Source organism: Cupressus sempervirens, unplaced genomic scaffold, assembly GCF_028749045.1.
Source record: "Cupressus sempervirens isolate cs-2001-9-10 unplaced genomic scaffold, ASM2874904v1 CseChr00s100002_03, whole genome shotgun sequence".
Classification (NCBI taxonomy): Eukaryota; Viridiplantae; Streptophyta; class Pinopsida; order Cupressales; family Cupressaceae; genus Cupressus; species Cupressus sempervirens.
The window spans coordinates 1,631,267-1,648,388 of NW_028322207.1; the positions used below are offsets into that span (position 1 = coordinate 1,631,267).

Genomic DNA, 17,122 nt, shown 5'->3' on the forward strand with positions numbered 1-17,122 from the left:
GTTCACAGTACCATCTTCTGAAAGACCAGTGACACCCTGCAAAATTATCACAGAAAAAAATCAGTCACTATCTTGATTACTCAAGATATTAAATAAGGTCGAATTGTCATACAAATATCAGAGAATTAGTAAATCAGAATACTTTACCATAAGATCTCACATCCCTTAACATGATCAATTTCTGCACATTAGTTATCATATCTAGCACTATTCATCGGCACCAAGTTCACCAATTCAGAGTGCAATTCCACTAAGAGAAGACATTGTTCTCCTAGCAGCAAGCTCAAACCCTTGGAAAAAACACTTGAACACAAATATCAAATGCTCAAGAATGAATTGATCCATATCTAGGAATTGGCTTTTATAACATTTCAATTCTTATAGCTTCTTCACACCCAATGACTAGAGGCTTCATGTTTACACTTTTAACTTAAAAGGCTTTATGTTTACACTTTTCATTTAAAACATATTTTTCTCTTTGGTTGCATAATGAGGTTCTTTTAATAATATTATTGCACCAAGTATTACTGTATCATTTAGGGCTTCAGATACTATTGAATCAATTAGGGCTCTTGATACCACTGAATCAATTAGGGCTTCAGATACCATTGTATCATTTACGGTTTCAGATACCACTGTATCATTCATTTCCTTCCAATTGCTTAATTATGGCAATAACTCAAGATTAGAAGCTATGCTCATATTCGATATTTATATAAATGAAAGGCAATCCATAAAGCTATCTCTCGCATCTAAGTGTAAAATAATTGTAACGATGATATAACTCAATTAATCTTACCTTCCTGCATATATGTCGTAAAAGTAAAATACCTGTTACCGACAAACAATTGAATGTATAGCTTATCTTTGTCTGTTGTACGTCCGACAACTTGGGGAGAGGTGAAACATTGTCAGGGGCTTTACCACCCAACCTCGGACCTTAACTTATTCCCCACACAATCTCCAACGAGAAAGGCCCTCCCTAACTGGAATTGGACTTGGATCATCTGTCATCTACTGAGCATCCTAGTATCTAACCACACTACTAGACTTGACAACAGGAGTTGCATTAACAGGATCATGCATGAGCTATTAAATGATATTATTCTAGATTTAATGTATCATATCTGACTTTTATTTTCTAAGTTATTGCAGACTCCATCTCACATCTTCACCCTTTCCATGGCTATACAACCGGTGAATCCTAGGTGTTCGGATCTCAGAGCAATCGGCTCTATCTATTGATTCCCAACAAATTCATGAATAACATATATGTTCTAGCATATACCAATTTATAATTTGAAAAAGATATTCTTAAAGATTGTAGAATTTATTGTTTAATTAATTAATTTAATCATATCTGATTTCTCTTCTGCGTTTTTGCAGATTCATTCCACCTCTTCACCATTTCATGGTTTCTTTGCCGATGAATCCTAAGTGTCTGTAAGATTATGAACATTCTATTATTATTTACACCTCTTCACCATTTCATGGCATCTTTGTCGATGAATTCCTCAGTGTTTGTAAGATTATGAGCATTTACACCTCTTCACCATTTTATGGCATCTTTGCTAGTGAATTCCTCGGTGTTAGAGAATCTATGAGCATTCTAATCTTTGCTTCAGAATTTATGATAGCATGGTTATTGATGTCGGTTCACACAATCAATCAAGTTTCTACAACTACCATTTGAATACATAAATGATATAAATCACAAGGATGTTTGATGGAGATCTTCAATGATCTCTATGTGATGCAGGGGACCAACAGCAAGTATTATAATCAATCTCAGTCTAACAATGCATAGTCGGCTATGGACGGATGTTCAAAGTAGAATAGGAAGAAGTTATGAACTTGAAAACATATTTTGTTTTATTCTCAGTCCTATCATTATGTACTGACTGCAATCAGACATTATACTCAGTGAAGAAAGAACTATGAATTACAAATGCTTATATTGTATTTCATTCAACCCTAGAAATGAATAGCCGACTACAGTCGAGCTTATACTTAGAAAAGAAGGAAAATTATGACATGCGATTGCTTAAATTTGTGACCTGTGATTGAGTTTTCGGATGTGGCTCTTCTCGCCCTTGGCCGGAACTCCTGTTGACGCTTTGCTCACCCACTAATGACACTTGATTCCAGACTTAAAAAACTGGTAGAATTGAGAAGAATAAGGTAATATGGGTTGAGACAGTTTGGAAAAAATGTTCGGCTAAGAATGTTTATGCTTGGTTTAAAATGAAAAGTATCAGATAATAGAAAGGGGAGAAAAGAATGATGTTGCTTGGTCGATTCATGGCTCTCCTAAAGACTAGTCGAGACTCCTCGGCTTCTATCGGTTTCCAAGATGACTATTTGAATTCAAAACATTAATTCGATTTAACATGCCAAATGTTAATCACTTAAAAGCAAGTATATTAAAATGGAAATAATAGAGTTGGAAGATTATAATTCGAATATTATTATAATTCAAATGTTATTATATTTGAATATTATTATGATTTTATATTATATATGTACATGTAAATATTAATGGGGTGACATCACTTTATTAAATTATTATAATATAATGGTGCCATCTCATTTTTATATCTATATGCACGTATATAGATATATCTATTATAATAAGGTGAAAGATAATATTAAATCCTTGAGGTACGTTTTATATTTTAACTAAATTATTTTATGTTTCTCAATTTATTTATTTAAATAGCTCATGCGGGTCCCACAAATGTATTTTGTTTCAAGTCACTAAGTTCTCAACCCATCTGCCCAGTAATGGTGATGCTCCTGTGCCTAATTCTTTTCTGACAATGCTTCCACCCCTTCGACATGTTTCCTGCAAGGAAATTCTCCGTAATTAAATTATATTATCATAATAAATTATTTAATCATAAATAATCATAACGGTTAACTATCTTCTCAATTCCATAAATTCGTGATAAATGATCAACTTGTTATCCTCACTTGAAATTATAACGACTAACCATCTTACCATTTCACATGATTATAACAAATTAAACTGTCAACTGACTTCATGTGAACCTCAATGGCTGTATTTTAAATCAGGTCAAAATTTGGGATGTAACATAACTTATAAAATTATTTAATTAAGTAAAACTTAATAAATAACTTCCATTATGCTCTTAGCCAAGAAACTGTCAAATCTCCATCAGAATACTGAAATAGCCAGTCCCAAGAAATCACCACAGTGCACTGCTAAAAGTAGAAACTGCCCTCCTAACTTACTATAAATAGTAAGTCGATCACCAAAGACCCTTGAATCCAATTGTTAGGTCACCAAGGTTGCAATGATGAGCTATTATAACCAAGATCCCGAAGCCTACTAGAAAGGGGACATCACAATCTAAACTAAACTTGTTTCTTTTACATTCTCATTTATTGACTTATTGGACGCATCTTCTAATTGAATTTTGCCAAGAAAATGCATTTTAAATTAAATTTAAGCAGCCTTAAATTCCTGTGTTTTCCATTGAGTTTTTTGTGCATGTGGACTGTTTGTTAATCCAATAAACTCAGGATAAGGACTACAACTAATTTAAAAAATTGATATGTACTGACAATAAAGTGTGTCAAGGGTAAATGCAAATGGTTCCAAGGGCTATCAGTGATAGAATCTCAATCAATATTGATTAATTAATTTTTACTTCAATGTATTTTACATCCAGACATGACTCAAAGTATGCTTTTGATACACCATAGTCAATGTATTCTAAAACCTCTAAATAATTTTTATTCTTAAATATTGTAGCTGAAGGCATACAACTGACAATTATAAGATTCTGCAACACACTTTTTAGAGTCCATTTTATAAAGAGAAAATATCTAAAGAGACCTTACTGTTTCCTATCAAAGGTTTCAAAACCAATGACCATTCGTAGCTAATAACTAATATTGCATAAGAATCAATGCTTTGTGTTCGGAATTTCAACTCATTCTACAAATTAGCATTGATTAGTCACCACTAATTAATGAAGGTGTAAAATAACCCTGGGAACAGTTCTAGAGGTCACTTACATCTTGGATAGACTCGCAAAAATCGGTGATGCTATTAGAAGCCCAACCATGAATGCAGATGATAGAATCCCATCTTCAAAATAATTCAAATTAAAATCACCCCTGCATACACAATAATAGCATGTATCAACAAGATGAATTTATAAAAATAAGAAAATTCCAGACATTTCGTAAAAACAAAAGTTTTTTGAACCATAGTCACCAGGAAACTCCAGAATCAGGACAAAGACAGCTTCCCCGATCCCCATATCTTCTAGTGACCACATTTATGTATATTGTAGTTGTTTCTTTGTTCATCTACTTATGTACCCTAATTTGAATGGCAACACTGTCCAAGAACCTGTACCCATGCCCCCACACTCCTTAGCGACTAAGGAATTTCAACCATGCATAATATTGAAGGCAAAATTATAATATGCAAATCCTTTGACAAGAATAGGAATTTAAAAGGCCAACAATTATATTCTACAGAGACTAAATGACCTCAACAAAATTTCAGGGTATCAACACTGAGTTTGCTGAAAAATATTTCCAGGAAGTATTGATGTTTTTAGTCCTCCAAGGAAATTAATTTGGATGTCTATACAGTGAAGAAACATATAAATCCCATGAAAATGCCACTCTGATTATGGAATAAGAAAAATTCTGGTAATCTAGCCCAATCATTTTTTTTGTCATGTCCCTACTCAAGCATCTCTTACCCAGAACCACTTGCCCTACAAGTGCTTATCCAGAACTATCAGTTCTACCCTCTGGACCTTAAAGAGAAATATCATTACTCTCATTTCAAGTGATACAGAGTAATGATTCTCACTGTTTAACCAACAATATACAAGGAAGACAATAAAACAACAGAAGTATGCATTAACCTCCTCTATTGACTTGTGCCTCCTTTTAAGCATAGATTGTAAAGACTTTCACTGAACTACTTTTGGGCTACATCAACCTTTCTTATATAAAAAATACAGTCATGGTTGTGATTGCTCTTCCAAGTTCCATGTATTAATAGATTGAATAGCAGCAGCAAATTCTCATATTAACCATACTCATCTCACTCAGTAATTTTAAGGCTAAAATATTAGATTAGGTTTCTAACTGATGTATGTGTCTACATGTTAGAGAATGGACATTCATTCTTCAAGATACTAGGCAGCAGTACAGAAAGGAATCAAAAAAAACTAGGAATACAATTTGTAAACCACAGCTGAAATTGTTAAAAGCATAGCCAAAACTCAAGAAGTAAAAGCCTTCCCAGACAGAGCTTACTGAATTCCACTGGCTTCTGTACATGTACCACCCTCTGTGCAGGTAGCAAGACTACCATTCACACCATTGCTTGCAATAGCTCCTCGGTCAACATAATTCAGCATATTAATTATACAAAAAATTGCTAGAAGCCTGCAAAAAAAAAAACCAATAAAAATCCCCACAATTCTAACCATTCAATTAAACATTTTTAGTAAAAAAAGCAACACGAATCTATTAGCAAAACAATATGTAAACAAATTACCTGAACCAAATGTATCACAGCCAATCTCCTAGAGAAAATCCAAAAAGTTGAAAAAATGCTAGCCATATGAGAAATATCGACCAAAGAACAATCTCAACGGTAATGAGGTGTACAATGTTTACACAACAGTAATAGGCCTATAATAGTCTATTTCAAGTCTACTAGTGTAGTGCTCTATGATATCAAAGAAATTAACCACTGTAACTTGGGAGAACCACATCTTATATGGGGTGTTTGGAAAGAAAAAAACGGGATTTTCTTTATGGATTTAGCCTTTTCCTCTAGAAGTGGTTTGAGAGAAAATTTTCAGAGCTATTGGGGAGAACATCAATTTTTCGGGTGGTGATATCAGTAAAAGGCATAGTGTACCTTGCAAGGATTGTGATTTCAGAGTGTCCAAGGAGCGGCAGCTTAAAACTGATATATCTAAATCTTTAGGTTAGATCAAGAAGTCAAGAGATGGTCTTTGTATCTCTACCCTCCTCAGGGATGGGTGAACATTAATTTTGACAGGGCAGCTAAGGGAAACCCGGGGCTGGCTGGGTTTTCGGGAGTGATCAGAGATGAGAATGGCTAATCTCTTGCAGCAGTGGCACTCCCCATGGGTAGTCAGACCAACTACCTCGCAGAAGCCATGGCAAACTATCAAATCCTGCAAATTGCTTGATGTCTCAATTGCAAAATGGTTTGGATAGAAGGAAACTTGAACAACATCACCAAATGTCTAAAAGGGGAGAATAGGGTTTCATGGACCATTGATAACCTTATCAAATCCTCAATTAAAATCATCCAAGCCTTTAAAAAATGCTTCATTTCTCATGCTTATTGAGAAATGAACATACTTGTTATAATATCCCGAATGGATATTCTCCCCAAATTCACTCACAAAAAGAAAACAAATAGCTCATGGAATAAACTTTCAGATTTAAACAATGCTAATATAGGAAACTTCCAAAACTTCTATTGTATTATGATTTTCAGCAATTCAAAATTATAACCAGCAAATCCATATAAACTCTTAAAAATATGTTATTGCATTATACATCAACAATACAATAACCAGCTATCAAAAATCCAATCTTAAACACAATTTTACAATCAGATTGGAAAACTAAGAAAAGGACTTGTAAGTACACGTGAGACTCCTGGAGTGGCATCTCCACTGGCAACGGGGTTGTGTCCGTTGTCTACCAACACGAAGGTTTCTGTCCTCAAGCTGGATGAAAGTCAAAGCTTTCCAAATAACTCTCCAAAAGAGAAACTGAAATCTGAATCATAAACCAAGCATGCTCAAAATGAATGAGACTTCCTTTTTTAGTGTTCACAGTGACTTCAGATTCCCATTCCATCTTTTGTCTTATTTCCCCTTTGTCACCTTTTCCCCTTCTTAATAAAAGAGACTTTTGAATAATTATAATTTAATGCCAAAGTTGTTTTTAATTATTTTATAAGTTGGGCCGGTAATTTTCTAATGTCCCCAAAAAGGGACATTACAGTTGTAAATTGTCTTGCTAATTCAAGGGTCAAATCTAAGATAAAAAGAACTTAGTATGGGGAGGACACTTTGGATGATGATGGCCCTTCTATCATTTGTGTACACATTGTAAAACAGTCAAGCTGCCCACCAATTCCGATGATGACACCTAATAATAATGTGATCAGCGCTAAGCTTGACAATTGTCCAAATGACCTTGAAATCATTAATATCATTAATGATCTGCACGCTGTGTAAGAACTTTGGTCCATTATGGCTCAGACAATCACCAATTTCCTTACTAATCAATGGATTTTATATTTTGTCAAACACTTGGCAAGCAACTCTGGCTCTTCTAATTATGTAATAATGTTTCTTGGCTTTGTGCAACTAATCATGAATCAGAAACTATAATAGAATTCGCAAATGCAGCATATAATTCACACTACTATGCAGCAAGACGGAGCTTGCAAATTGTGATTTTTAACTTCACAATAAAAAAATACCATAATTCTGGATTTGAATTTCAAAAAACATGTAATTTTATTACCTTATATGCATTGAAATAAAGACAGATTAAAGTTGACTATTTTAGAACCTGTAGCTTGATTTAAAAGCCCAAGATTCTAGGCTGAAAATCGATGTCCATTCATGGCACAACCAATTGCACCCAACAAGCCTAAAACAGTTGCTGCTAAACTCCTTTGACAGTCACGGTAGGCAGAATAGAGCATGTGCTGCCTTTAATTCTGATTGCAGCTTCCAAAATATTAATGCAGGCCCTTTCCTTTCAGCAAACTAGACCCCAAATGCAGATCGCCAACCTCATAAATGAATCGCAGACATAATACAATGAAACGCAGGCCCTCTTTTTGCAATCACAGCCTATCTGTGAATGAATGCAGGCCTCCCAGTTCAATTTGTAAATTTATTATCTTGAACGCAGGTCCACCAGCTTACACACAGGGCCTCTTAAATTAGTTGCAGGCTTCTAGTTTCCAAATGACAGTTCCCCCAAACTCTAACGCAGTTGTACTGGCGCCTACAGCAAGTAATGAAGATGCCAAAGACCAATAATTATAAACGTCAGGTAGTAACTCTGCAGCATCTAGTAGCAAGAAATCTCAACACCAACAATCAAGTAGTTTGGCATCCAAAACAATGCAGACAAACACTAAATTTCCCAACAAACTGTTGCCTTCTTAGCCACAGAAATTCACAGTACAAGAAGACACTCCAGAATTCTCAGAGATGCAGATCTAAAATTCTTCAGCAAAGTAATGTTTCTCAGCAACAACAAAATCTCCCAGCCACAGACAAATACAGTGGAGGAGATTCAACCAATATCCAAAAAATAACTAAATCACTATACCTCAGTAGTGATTCAATACACTTACTTCTCAGCTTCAAACCCTTATACTTCAGCAAGGACAAAAATCATCAACCTTGGAAAACTCTTCACAAGCAACAAAAAGTAAATAGACGATCGGATGCTTTTTCTTTCACAATGGGCTCATTTTTATAATCCCCAAATGGCACTTATTTTCCCAAACATAACTCCACTTAAGAAGCTTCATCAACACATCATAATTTTATAACATTAAATATAATTGTCTTATAATAATGTAAACTTAATAATTAATTAATAGATACGAACCCATGCAATAAATAGCCCCATCCACTGCAAGTGATGACCAACTGCCAACGTCACCAACTGCACTGCCAAATATGGCAACTACCCAAATTATACTTACTAAAAATAGTAAGTCCACAACCAAGACCCCCAAATCTCACTGTCAACTCACAAGGGTCACTATGATGAACTGACTCAATCAACTGCAAAGACTCGTCAAAAATGGGCACATTACAATCCTCCCTCCCCAAGATTGCTTGTCCACCCTCTACGTGTACGCATGGTAGATCCACACTTTGCAAGTAAGAATGTTAGAATTCATGTGTGTAACTCCATGACTCTATTGTCATGTTTTTATGATTCACCCTCTAGGAGCAGCTATGGTGAATAATTTTATGTTTTTATGGTTCACCCTCTAGGAATAGCTATGGTGAAAATCGTTATGCTGAGATAACAATTTTATTAAGAAAATCTGTGATGAGATTTGTGTCCATATTATCTTTGCTTGCAGCTATATGTATTTGTCATGAGAAGGTACTCTGAAATCTCTCTCTTGCTAAGAGGGAGCGTTGAAAATAGTAGTTACGATAGAGATCAGATTACCTATGATGATTGTTGTTAATTCTAATTCAGTCAAGTTGCCTCCTAAATTTTGATGTGCTTCTTTAAGAACTTTCTGCTGTATGATCTCCTGGGTATTTTATCCGTCTCAAGCGACTATCATGCCATGTGGTCTTCTTTGTTCCTGTTTGAGCTACTTCAATTAAAGACAGCTTCACATATTTGTGTTCATACCTTTGTCTATTGTTTGAGTTTGTGTTCATTATTGGTTCATTCCTCTATTCGCCAGTTTTACTCTACATATTCCTTGCAGTTATTGTATAGTGTCATGTATTGGGTTGTATCGATGTGGAAGATTAACTCTGTCTTATTGATGACATGGCACTTATGTGGTCTACCTCATATGTTCTGTCAGTTTTCATTTATATTATTCAAGTGCTGATTGATATCATGTGTAATGGCAAGCAGTCAAGATTCTTATTTACCGCTGAAGGGATGTTCATGGCTATGTCTCTATTATTTTGTATCCATATTGACTGAGATTAAAACAAGAAACATTTTTCTTTATTCTCATTGGATGGCATGCTAAGTGAAGACTGCTGAAGTTGCCATATAGTAGAATGATTAATATTATTATTATTCTGATTATTGTGTTCAGTTGAGTCAGATAGAAATATATTGTGCTTATATTCTGATCACTGAGAATAATATTATTTTACCTAGGCTTCATATAAGGACAAATATAGTGGATTTTTGTTGGGTTGAAATATCATGAGTTGATAGTACATTATTCTGTTTTATGAATTCTGATCTGATTTAGATCACTGAGCTTTTGAAGACATTGAGAAAAGCGGAGTTCTTGTAATATTGTTTTGAAAAACTTAATAAAGTTCTTTTTTTGGTGGGCTGGATTATTTCCCTTGTTGAAGAGGGTTTTTCCCAAGATATATTCTTATTTGTTTTTGCTATTGCAAATTTATTACTGTATATTCAATATTGCTATATTTCTAGTTCAAAATTAACAAGATCTTGCCTTTGTTTCACTGTATGTGACCACCATATGACACACATAGTAAACAAATGTTTGAAGTTAAGAGATCTGGTGAATAATTTTTCACTGGAACATTTTTAGTCCAAATGGATGCTTCCATTGCATTCAAACAGCCCAAGAAACACCATTTCCATAAAATAAAAATGCTCAATGTGGATGAATTTTATTTTTTGGTATTTTTTGCTAAGGGGGTAATCATTGCAAGCTAAAATTCAGCCATTTTTCAAAATTAATAACTTTTTTAATCAAAAGTCTATTTTGTGCAAATGAGATATTGTTGGAAAGCTAGAGACAACCACTTCCCATCTAGGTTGGTCTTGATCAAAAATTTATTCAATTTTTACCAGATATTGTAGATTGAAGTTGTTTGATGTTTTTCCTTCAGCATGACAAAACTTTCACCTCAAATCTCCATTTTTTGCAAACAAATATTGGAAAGGTATTGAAAAGCACTACATAGCTACGGGGTAGTTTTTCCAGATTTGTTCTTTTGTTCGTTCTGTATCAAAAGTTGCTATTTTGGCCATTGTGGTTTATTCTATAACAAAAGTTGCTAATTTGATACAAGCCTTGTAACAACACTAATCATAAAGTTCCAAAAGTTTAATATCTTGTGGGGATGATTTCTGAGACTACTAGAAAAGGATGGTGTCCCTTCATGTCTTTTTTGCAATTTGCTTTCTCTTTTTGTGCACTCACAAGACAATCTTCTTTTCTACTTAAAATCAATTGACAAACCTTCCAATCCTAACACCCTATAACTACTTTGATATGAAAAGTAAAACGATAATCTACTTGATAAAGTTTGGATTGTATAGGGTAATAATGGTACTAGAAGTTGAACAAATAATAGATGTAGAAAAGCCAAAATTATTTAGTATGTGTGACTAAGATTTTGGAACCTTTTGTTTGTATATATCTCTTGATGTGCTCTTTCATGTTGAGTCTTTGTCTACTCTTATTGAAGTTTAGACAACATCAGAAGAACTCTTTGATAAACAAGATAAATTAGAAGGTCATCAATTGGAGAATGAGCTGATCAGTTGAAGTCCTTCAGGTTTTGATAGTATACGAGACTTCTTTGCAAAACTAAAGGCCATAAGATTGCAACTCAAATGATGTGGAATTGAGAAAGATGATAAACAATTGATCCTAAATATTCTATCTAAACTTGACGTTAACTATTAAGTCATTGTTTCTACATTCTATGTTGGTAAAAGTGCCTTGGGATCTACCTACACAATGCCATTTCTCAATATGTTTGCTAATGAACTCGCAAGAAAACAAGATAGATCAGTTCAAACGGAAGCTCTAAAATGTTCAAGTCTCATGCCTTCACTACAAATCAAGGTACTAAAGATCAGAAAAAAGATAATGGCAAGCAATCTAAGAAACAAAATAATCAAGGAGAGAATAAATTAAATGGATCTAATATGGACACTAAACCTTCTTCAAATTAAGGCAAATCTAAGATGGAGAAGGCTAAATGTGCTTATTGTAACAAAATTAGTCATAATGAACATAAATGTATTGAGAAACAAATCAACTACCTGACACGTATTCTTGAATAGACCAATATAGGGGTCAATGAATCTCCAACTTCATCGAACCAAGAAACTACTAAGAAGAAGGAAAAAGGCCATGTTAGTTATGCTCTCGCATCATACAATAATAAAGGTAAAACCCTTGTGCTTCTCATCATATGGCTTCTTCATAGTCCATATTCTCTTATTTTAAGCCTTGTGTTATTCCACCTATTTTGATGGATACCAATACATATATGAATGTAATTGGGAAGATTGTGATTCACTTCGAATTCAATTCTCGCCAAAGATTTTGATAGCAGAGAGATCATAGTAGTTAACCATACATCTCTATTGTACACCTTCTCAGAGAACTTTTTTCCTAATGAGGATTTGATCCTTTACAGGATAATCACACTTCTAAGGAAACTTGATTTTGAGGAAAATGTTTGTTACTTGAACTTGGGTATTTTCACACGTTATCCAAATCGTGAACCTCACATTTCATCTCCTACATCTATTTTTGCTTTAGTGTTCAACATTGCTTCATCAAAAGCTTCCAATGATTCTTTACAGCAAGGAATAAAGAGTCTTTCAGATAGAGCTTTGTGGGATGACTTCTTCATAGGTATTCTAAACATGTTTGTGAAGTGAACTCTCATATTACAGAAATGGGAGATATTATTGACTTCATTCATCTTCTGTTTGATGAGGATTATTCTTCTTCAATTGTTGTGAAGGAACACATTGACCATCTTATTCATTATTTAAATGATCATTCCCCACAACTTGACATGAGTGTGGATACTTTGGAACAACACTTGAAGAAGGTCTCTTTGTCTTCAAAGGAGATATTTGAGTCTTTGGACTATGCTTTACATCCATTTTTAGGATATTTTGGATTGTCGCCTTCAACGGTGTTGCCTAAAACATCTGATTTGATCATGACATCTTTTGGCATCAAAATAGAGACCACTGAGCAGAGTTTAGAGACATTATGTATTTTGAGTTTTCTTCCTATTTGTTTCTTCTAGGAATGTGAGGATCCCATGCATAAACACCTTTGGTATTGTTTCTTCCTAAGGGGAGGAACATTGTTTGACAATCATGGACCATATTCTACATCCAATATTGAGCATCTCTAATTGGCTACTTGATCCTTCCACTTCATTTCTCTAATTCTCTTTGTATTAATGGGGTGTGTATTTCCTTGTGTGTGTGTGTGTGTGGGGGGGGGGGGGGGTTTAATTGATCCTTCCACTTCATTTCTCTATTTATGGGGCAGTGTACTGCCTTCTTGTGGGAGGGGGGCTCTTCTATGTACATGGGTACCTAACATAGCTTCATTTGTTGGGCCCATGTAGAATGGATATATCACAAATACTGATGTATGCTAATCCCACAGAATAATCCAATTAATACATATGAAGTAAAACATAGAACATACCACAATACCGATAGGCAAGGAAATGATTTCTTTATTAATACCCAAAAACCAACATATCCACATTACCAATGTTTCCAAATATTCATAGAAGGGTCAGTTAGTTGGAAACCAACCAACGCATTTCCTCACCACCTAACTACCCAACCCAACTAGCTTAAACAAGTACTAAACATAACAGGTACTTCATTCCGACTACATCTATTCCCCCCCAAAAAAGAAGTCATCTTCCAGACAACTTTAGAACATAAAACCAACAAAAACAACTTTAACTTCAAGAAGAAGGATGGGAGGACATCCCTGTGCTCAAAGTTCCCCTTAGCCGTTGTAGGTCTCGCTCTACTATCTTCTGCTTTGTCCGAACACCCTATAATACTCGTAGTGCATCCATCTTTTTAGCTTCTGTTGCGGCAACCTTGCTCTCCAATTCAGCTTTTTCTTTGTTCCAAGCTTCCTACATAGCAACTTTATCTGCTGCCCGCTGCTGTTGAAGACTCTTTCTTTTTAGCTCCCAAACTTTAGCTAGCTTTTTCTCCTTTTGAAGTTTCAAAAAGGTTCCCCAAAAGGTAGCCTCCACTGCTGTCAGCGCTTCTAGGAGAGGCGATTGTTCCTGTTCCACGAAAATGATAGAGTTGCTCGTCCATATGGTAGTCATGTCCTCCTTTGAATAGCCACCCTGTTCTAGTAGTGCCCAATCTGTGTGGCAGTCAGTCTGCATAAAGGCCGCCAACACCTTTGCTGTGATAATGATGGTCTCCAACTTCTGAGCCCTGGCTTGTTGCATGATCCTCCTAGTAGAATGCTCCATGGCATGAAGCTCAGTGAGGAATAGTTCGGCCTTGGCTACAAAAGAGGCTATGTCTAGTGGTTCCCCGCGCTCACTTTGTATCTCAACCTGCTCCTCAGCAACTGTCTCTATGGGTGAAGACACCATGCATTCCTCTTCGAGTAACCTGTCCGCTTCCTCTAAGACGGTATCAGTCACATCTGCATCAGCTAGTGTTGCCATGCTACCCTACATGCGAATGTTCCCAGTTCTCTCCTCTCCTCCTACTAGTTGTACCACCAGAGTAACCGGATGACTACTTCTGGACCCTGAGGTGTTTGTAACCTCACTTTATGAGCACACTTTATTTGGCACCTCAAGTCTATGACTTTAGTATGGGAGGGTTGTTCCGGAAAGATAAGTGGCGCCATCTTCGGAATTGATACTCTGGAAGCCCCTCATGTCAAGATTTGTTGCTTGCCACCTGCTCCTACTTGATTTGGCTTGGAAGTATCTACTGCCTCGGTTTTGTCGGGATCACTAGATGGTTTCTGGTAAAGTTTCGGAGGTTCTAGTACCCCTGCTGGAAGTGGTCCCTCCGTAGGTGGTAAAAATGTTACTGCCTATGGAGTCCCCTAGAGATGACTCAGACGGATCACCACCTCCTGTGAGTCGAAGGAGGATGAATCCATATTACTACCTTCTTCTTTTGAACTTGCATCATCCTCTTCCTCTTCTGCTTCTTCGATCACCACTGTTTGTTTCGGTTTTTTTTTCTTGGGTTCACCTCCATTGTGAGATCCTACATCCAAGGTATCCAGATGGAGCTAGTAGGTCATAGCTGGTTTATATGGTTCCACTCTACTAGCCGGTACCAGTGTTCTCCAGTGTTCGCTACTCACCTACGTGCGTACTGCCTCCAAAAACAAGGTCACCGTATGATGAGGCATATAAAAGGCTTTATGTTTCAGCTCCATGAATTCTCGCAATCTATTTGAAAGAAATTTAGCCGAGTTATATACTTGTACTTTATACAATCCCTCTACTGTAGGTAACATCCACAAAGCAATGTCAAAAGTGCGGTTGCCCGCAGTGAGCTTACTTTTAACCAAATCTACTACACTGTGCCATTCATCATTTGCTATGAAAATTTTCTTCAGACTCCGACTGTTCTTCAAGATTCCTTCCCATTACAGACTTGTAAGATCTTTCCGACAAAATAATTTCAACCATTTTTTCTTGTCTTCTACTGTCATAGAATTTTTTTCTATTTCTTGCCCTCTATTAGGAATTCCAAAAACCCTACTTATTTCTTCTGCTGCATAAGAAACTATCACCTATTGCTAGAAATGTTGTCCTACAGACTTATGACCTAATTTCTCATACCCCGTGATTAAATTCCGTAATATAGACTCGAACTCTTTTAATTCAAAAATAGGCATGAAAATGATTTTACTACCTCTGTTGTACCTAATGCTTTCTTCAGAGGATGGCCTGTTGCTGCTTTTTCCCACCAAGTCCTGCACTCGCTTCCCATCACACTTTCAAATGTAATATTTTCAATAGTAATGGTGATTTTCTGTGCCACTTTCTCTTTATTGTCATCTTCTTCACCTCGTTTACCGCAGATTTCTTCTTTTTGGAGTCGATAATGTTTCCCTTGCTCGGATTTTCAATGCTTTGTTTCACCATTGTGCGTCGTTGTGTTAGTTCCCAGATCTTTTGAACTGAATGTATATGCCACCTGTACCAACCGTTCTCCCAAAGTGATGGCTTGCAACTAACTTCCACGTGTTCTACTAGGAATGCTTGGTTTTGCCGTACCTTTGTCCGTCATACTCCTACAGATTGCTACCGTAACTTTGTCTATCGTACTCCTACAGACTGTTGTCATACAGAATTACTCCTTATGCCCCCTCGTCATACGGAATTATTCCTTATGTCGCCTTGTCGTACGAGTGCCTATATGGATGAAAATTGTTGCCTTTATTGCCGTACGGGTGTGAAGAAATACCGTATCAACGTGGATGGGACTGGTACGGATGATAATGGAAGTTGTACGTCATTTACTGGCTTTTGCCATATGCTATCATGTTCATGTTCAGATGAATTTTGAAAATGTCATACTTTGCCTGAGTTCCGTACGAATGTGAGTTGGTGCTGTCATACTCTCTCTTGTTCTCGTACGGAATTAATCTGGTGATCTCGTGCTCTATCTTGCTCCTGTACGGAATTGCTTTGGTGATGCCCTACTGCCATACGGCTTTCTTGGGTACCCTTATGTACTATTCGTACGACCACCCTCCCTTCTACGGCCGCCCTTCCTTTTCATACGGCTACCTGTACAGCCACTCTTCCCTCCAGTCCAATCGTCCGTATGGCCATCTTTGCAATTTCCTCTCTATCACTCTCTGCAATTTCCTATCTCTCACTTCCTTCTCTGTTTCTCTAGGTAATGTTTTGGTTAATGTTTTGTGACTCCCTCTTTTTATAAGGACTTGGTTCAGTTTTTTCTCTTTTTACTTTTCGTCCTTTTTCCTCTTTTATATTTATAAAATAGCTACTTGCCACTTTATTCCATCTTTCATACACCTTTAACTTAGACCCATTTACTAGGTCTGTGATAGATTTTTTATCCAAAGTAGATAACTTTGTTGCTCCATTCTCCTTTATCTCTGATATTTTAAATGGTCCTAGCCATCGGACTTTAAACTTTCTTGGTTTTATTTCATTTTTCCCATTGTATCTTAGTACTAATTGTCCTTGTTTAAAATCCATTTTCTTTAAATGTTTGTCATGCCAAAATTTTCGCCTTTGTTGGGCCACCTCTGTACTCCATTAAGAAAATGTCCTCCTTTCATCCAATTTAAGTAAAGTACATAGCCTCTCCTTGAGGCTCTCCTCATCCCCCAACCTATTTTCTACTACCACCCGTAAGCTTGGTACCACATGTTCAATCAATACTATGGCCTCCTGTCCGTATATAATGTAAAAGGGTGTATGTCCGGTAATGGCCTTATACGTAGTCCTGTATGCCCAAACCACCATCGAGATTCGCTCTTCCCAATCCAGCCCTTCGACTCCACAAGTTTTATAGAGGATGGCCACTATTACTT

At 36.2% G+C, this 17,122-nt stretch overlaps 1 protein-coding gene across 3 annotated transcripts in view; it reads right to left on the bottom strand.

Annotated features, from left to right (window-relative positions):
- The window catches only part of LOC149527823 (putative sphingolipid transporter spinster homolog 2), a 292,780-nt gene that overhangs the window by 266,440 nt on the left and 9,218 nt on the right, over window positions 1-17,122 (bottom strand). For 2 of the 3 annotated variants that reach the window (XM_089812102.1, XM_089812101.1), the window contains exons 2-3: window positions 5,311-5,442; window positions 4,045-4,146 (exon numbers count right to left, since the gene is read on the bottom strand). In XM_089812102.1, the coding sequence (XP_089668228.1) occupies window positions 4,045-4,146; window positions 5,311-5,442 (234 nt within the window). Of the gene's footprint in view, window positions 1-4,044; window positions 4,147-4,246; window positions 4,373-5,310; window positions 5,443-17,122 lie in introns of those variants that run through there. The other variant, XM_089812103.1, reaches the window with a different exon arrangement.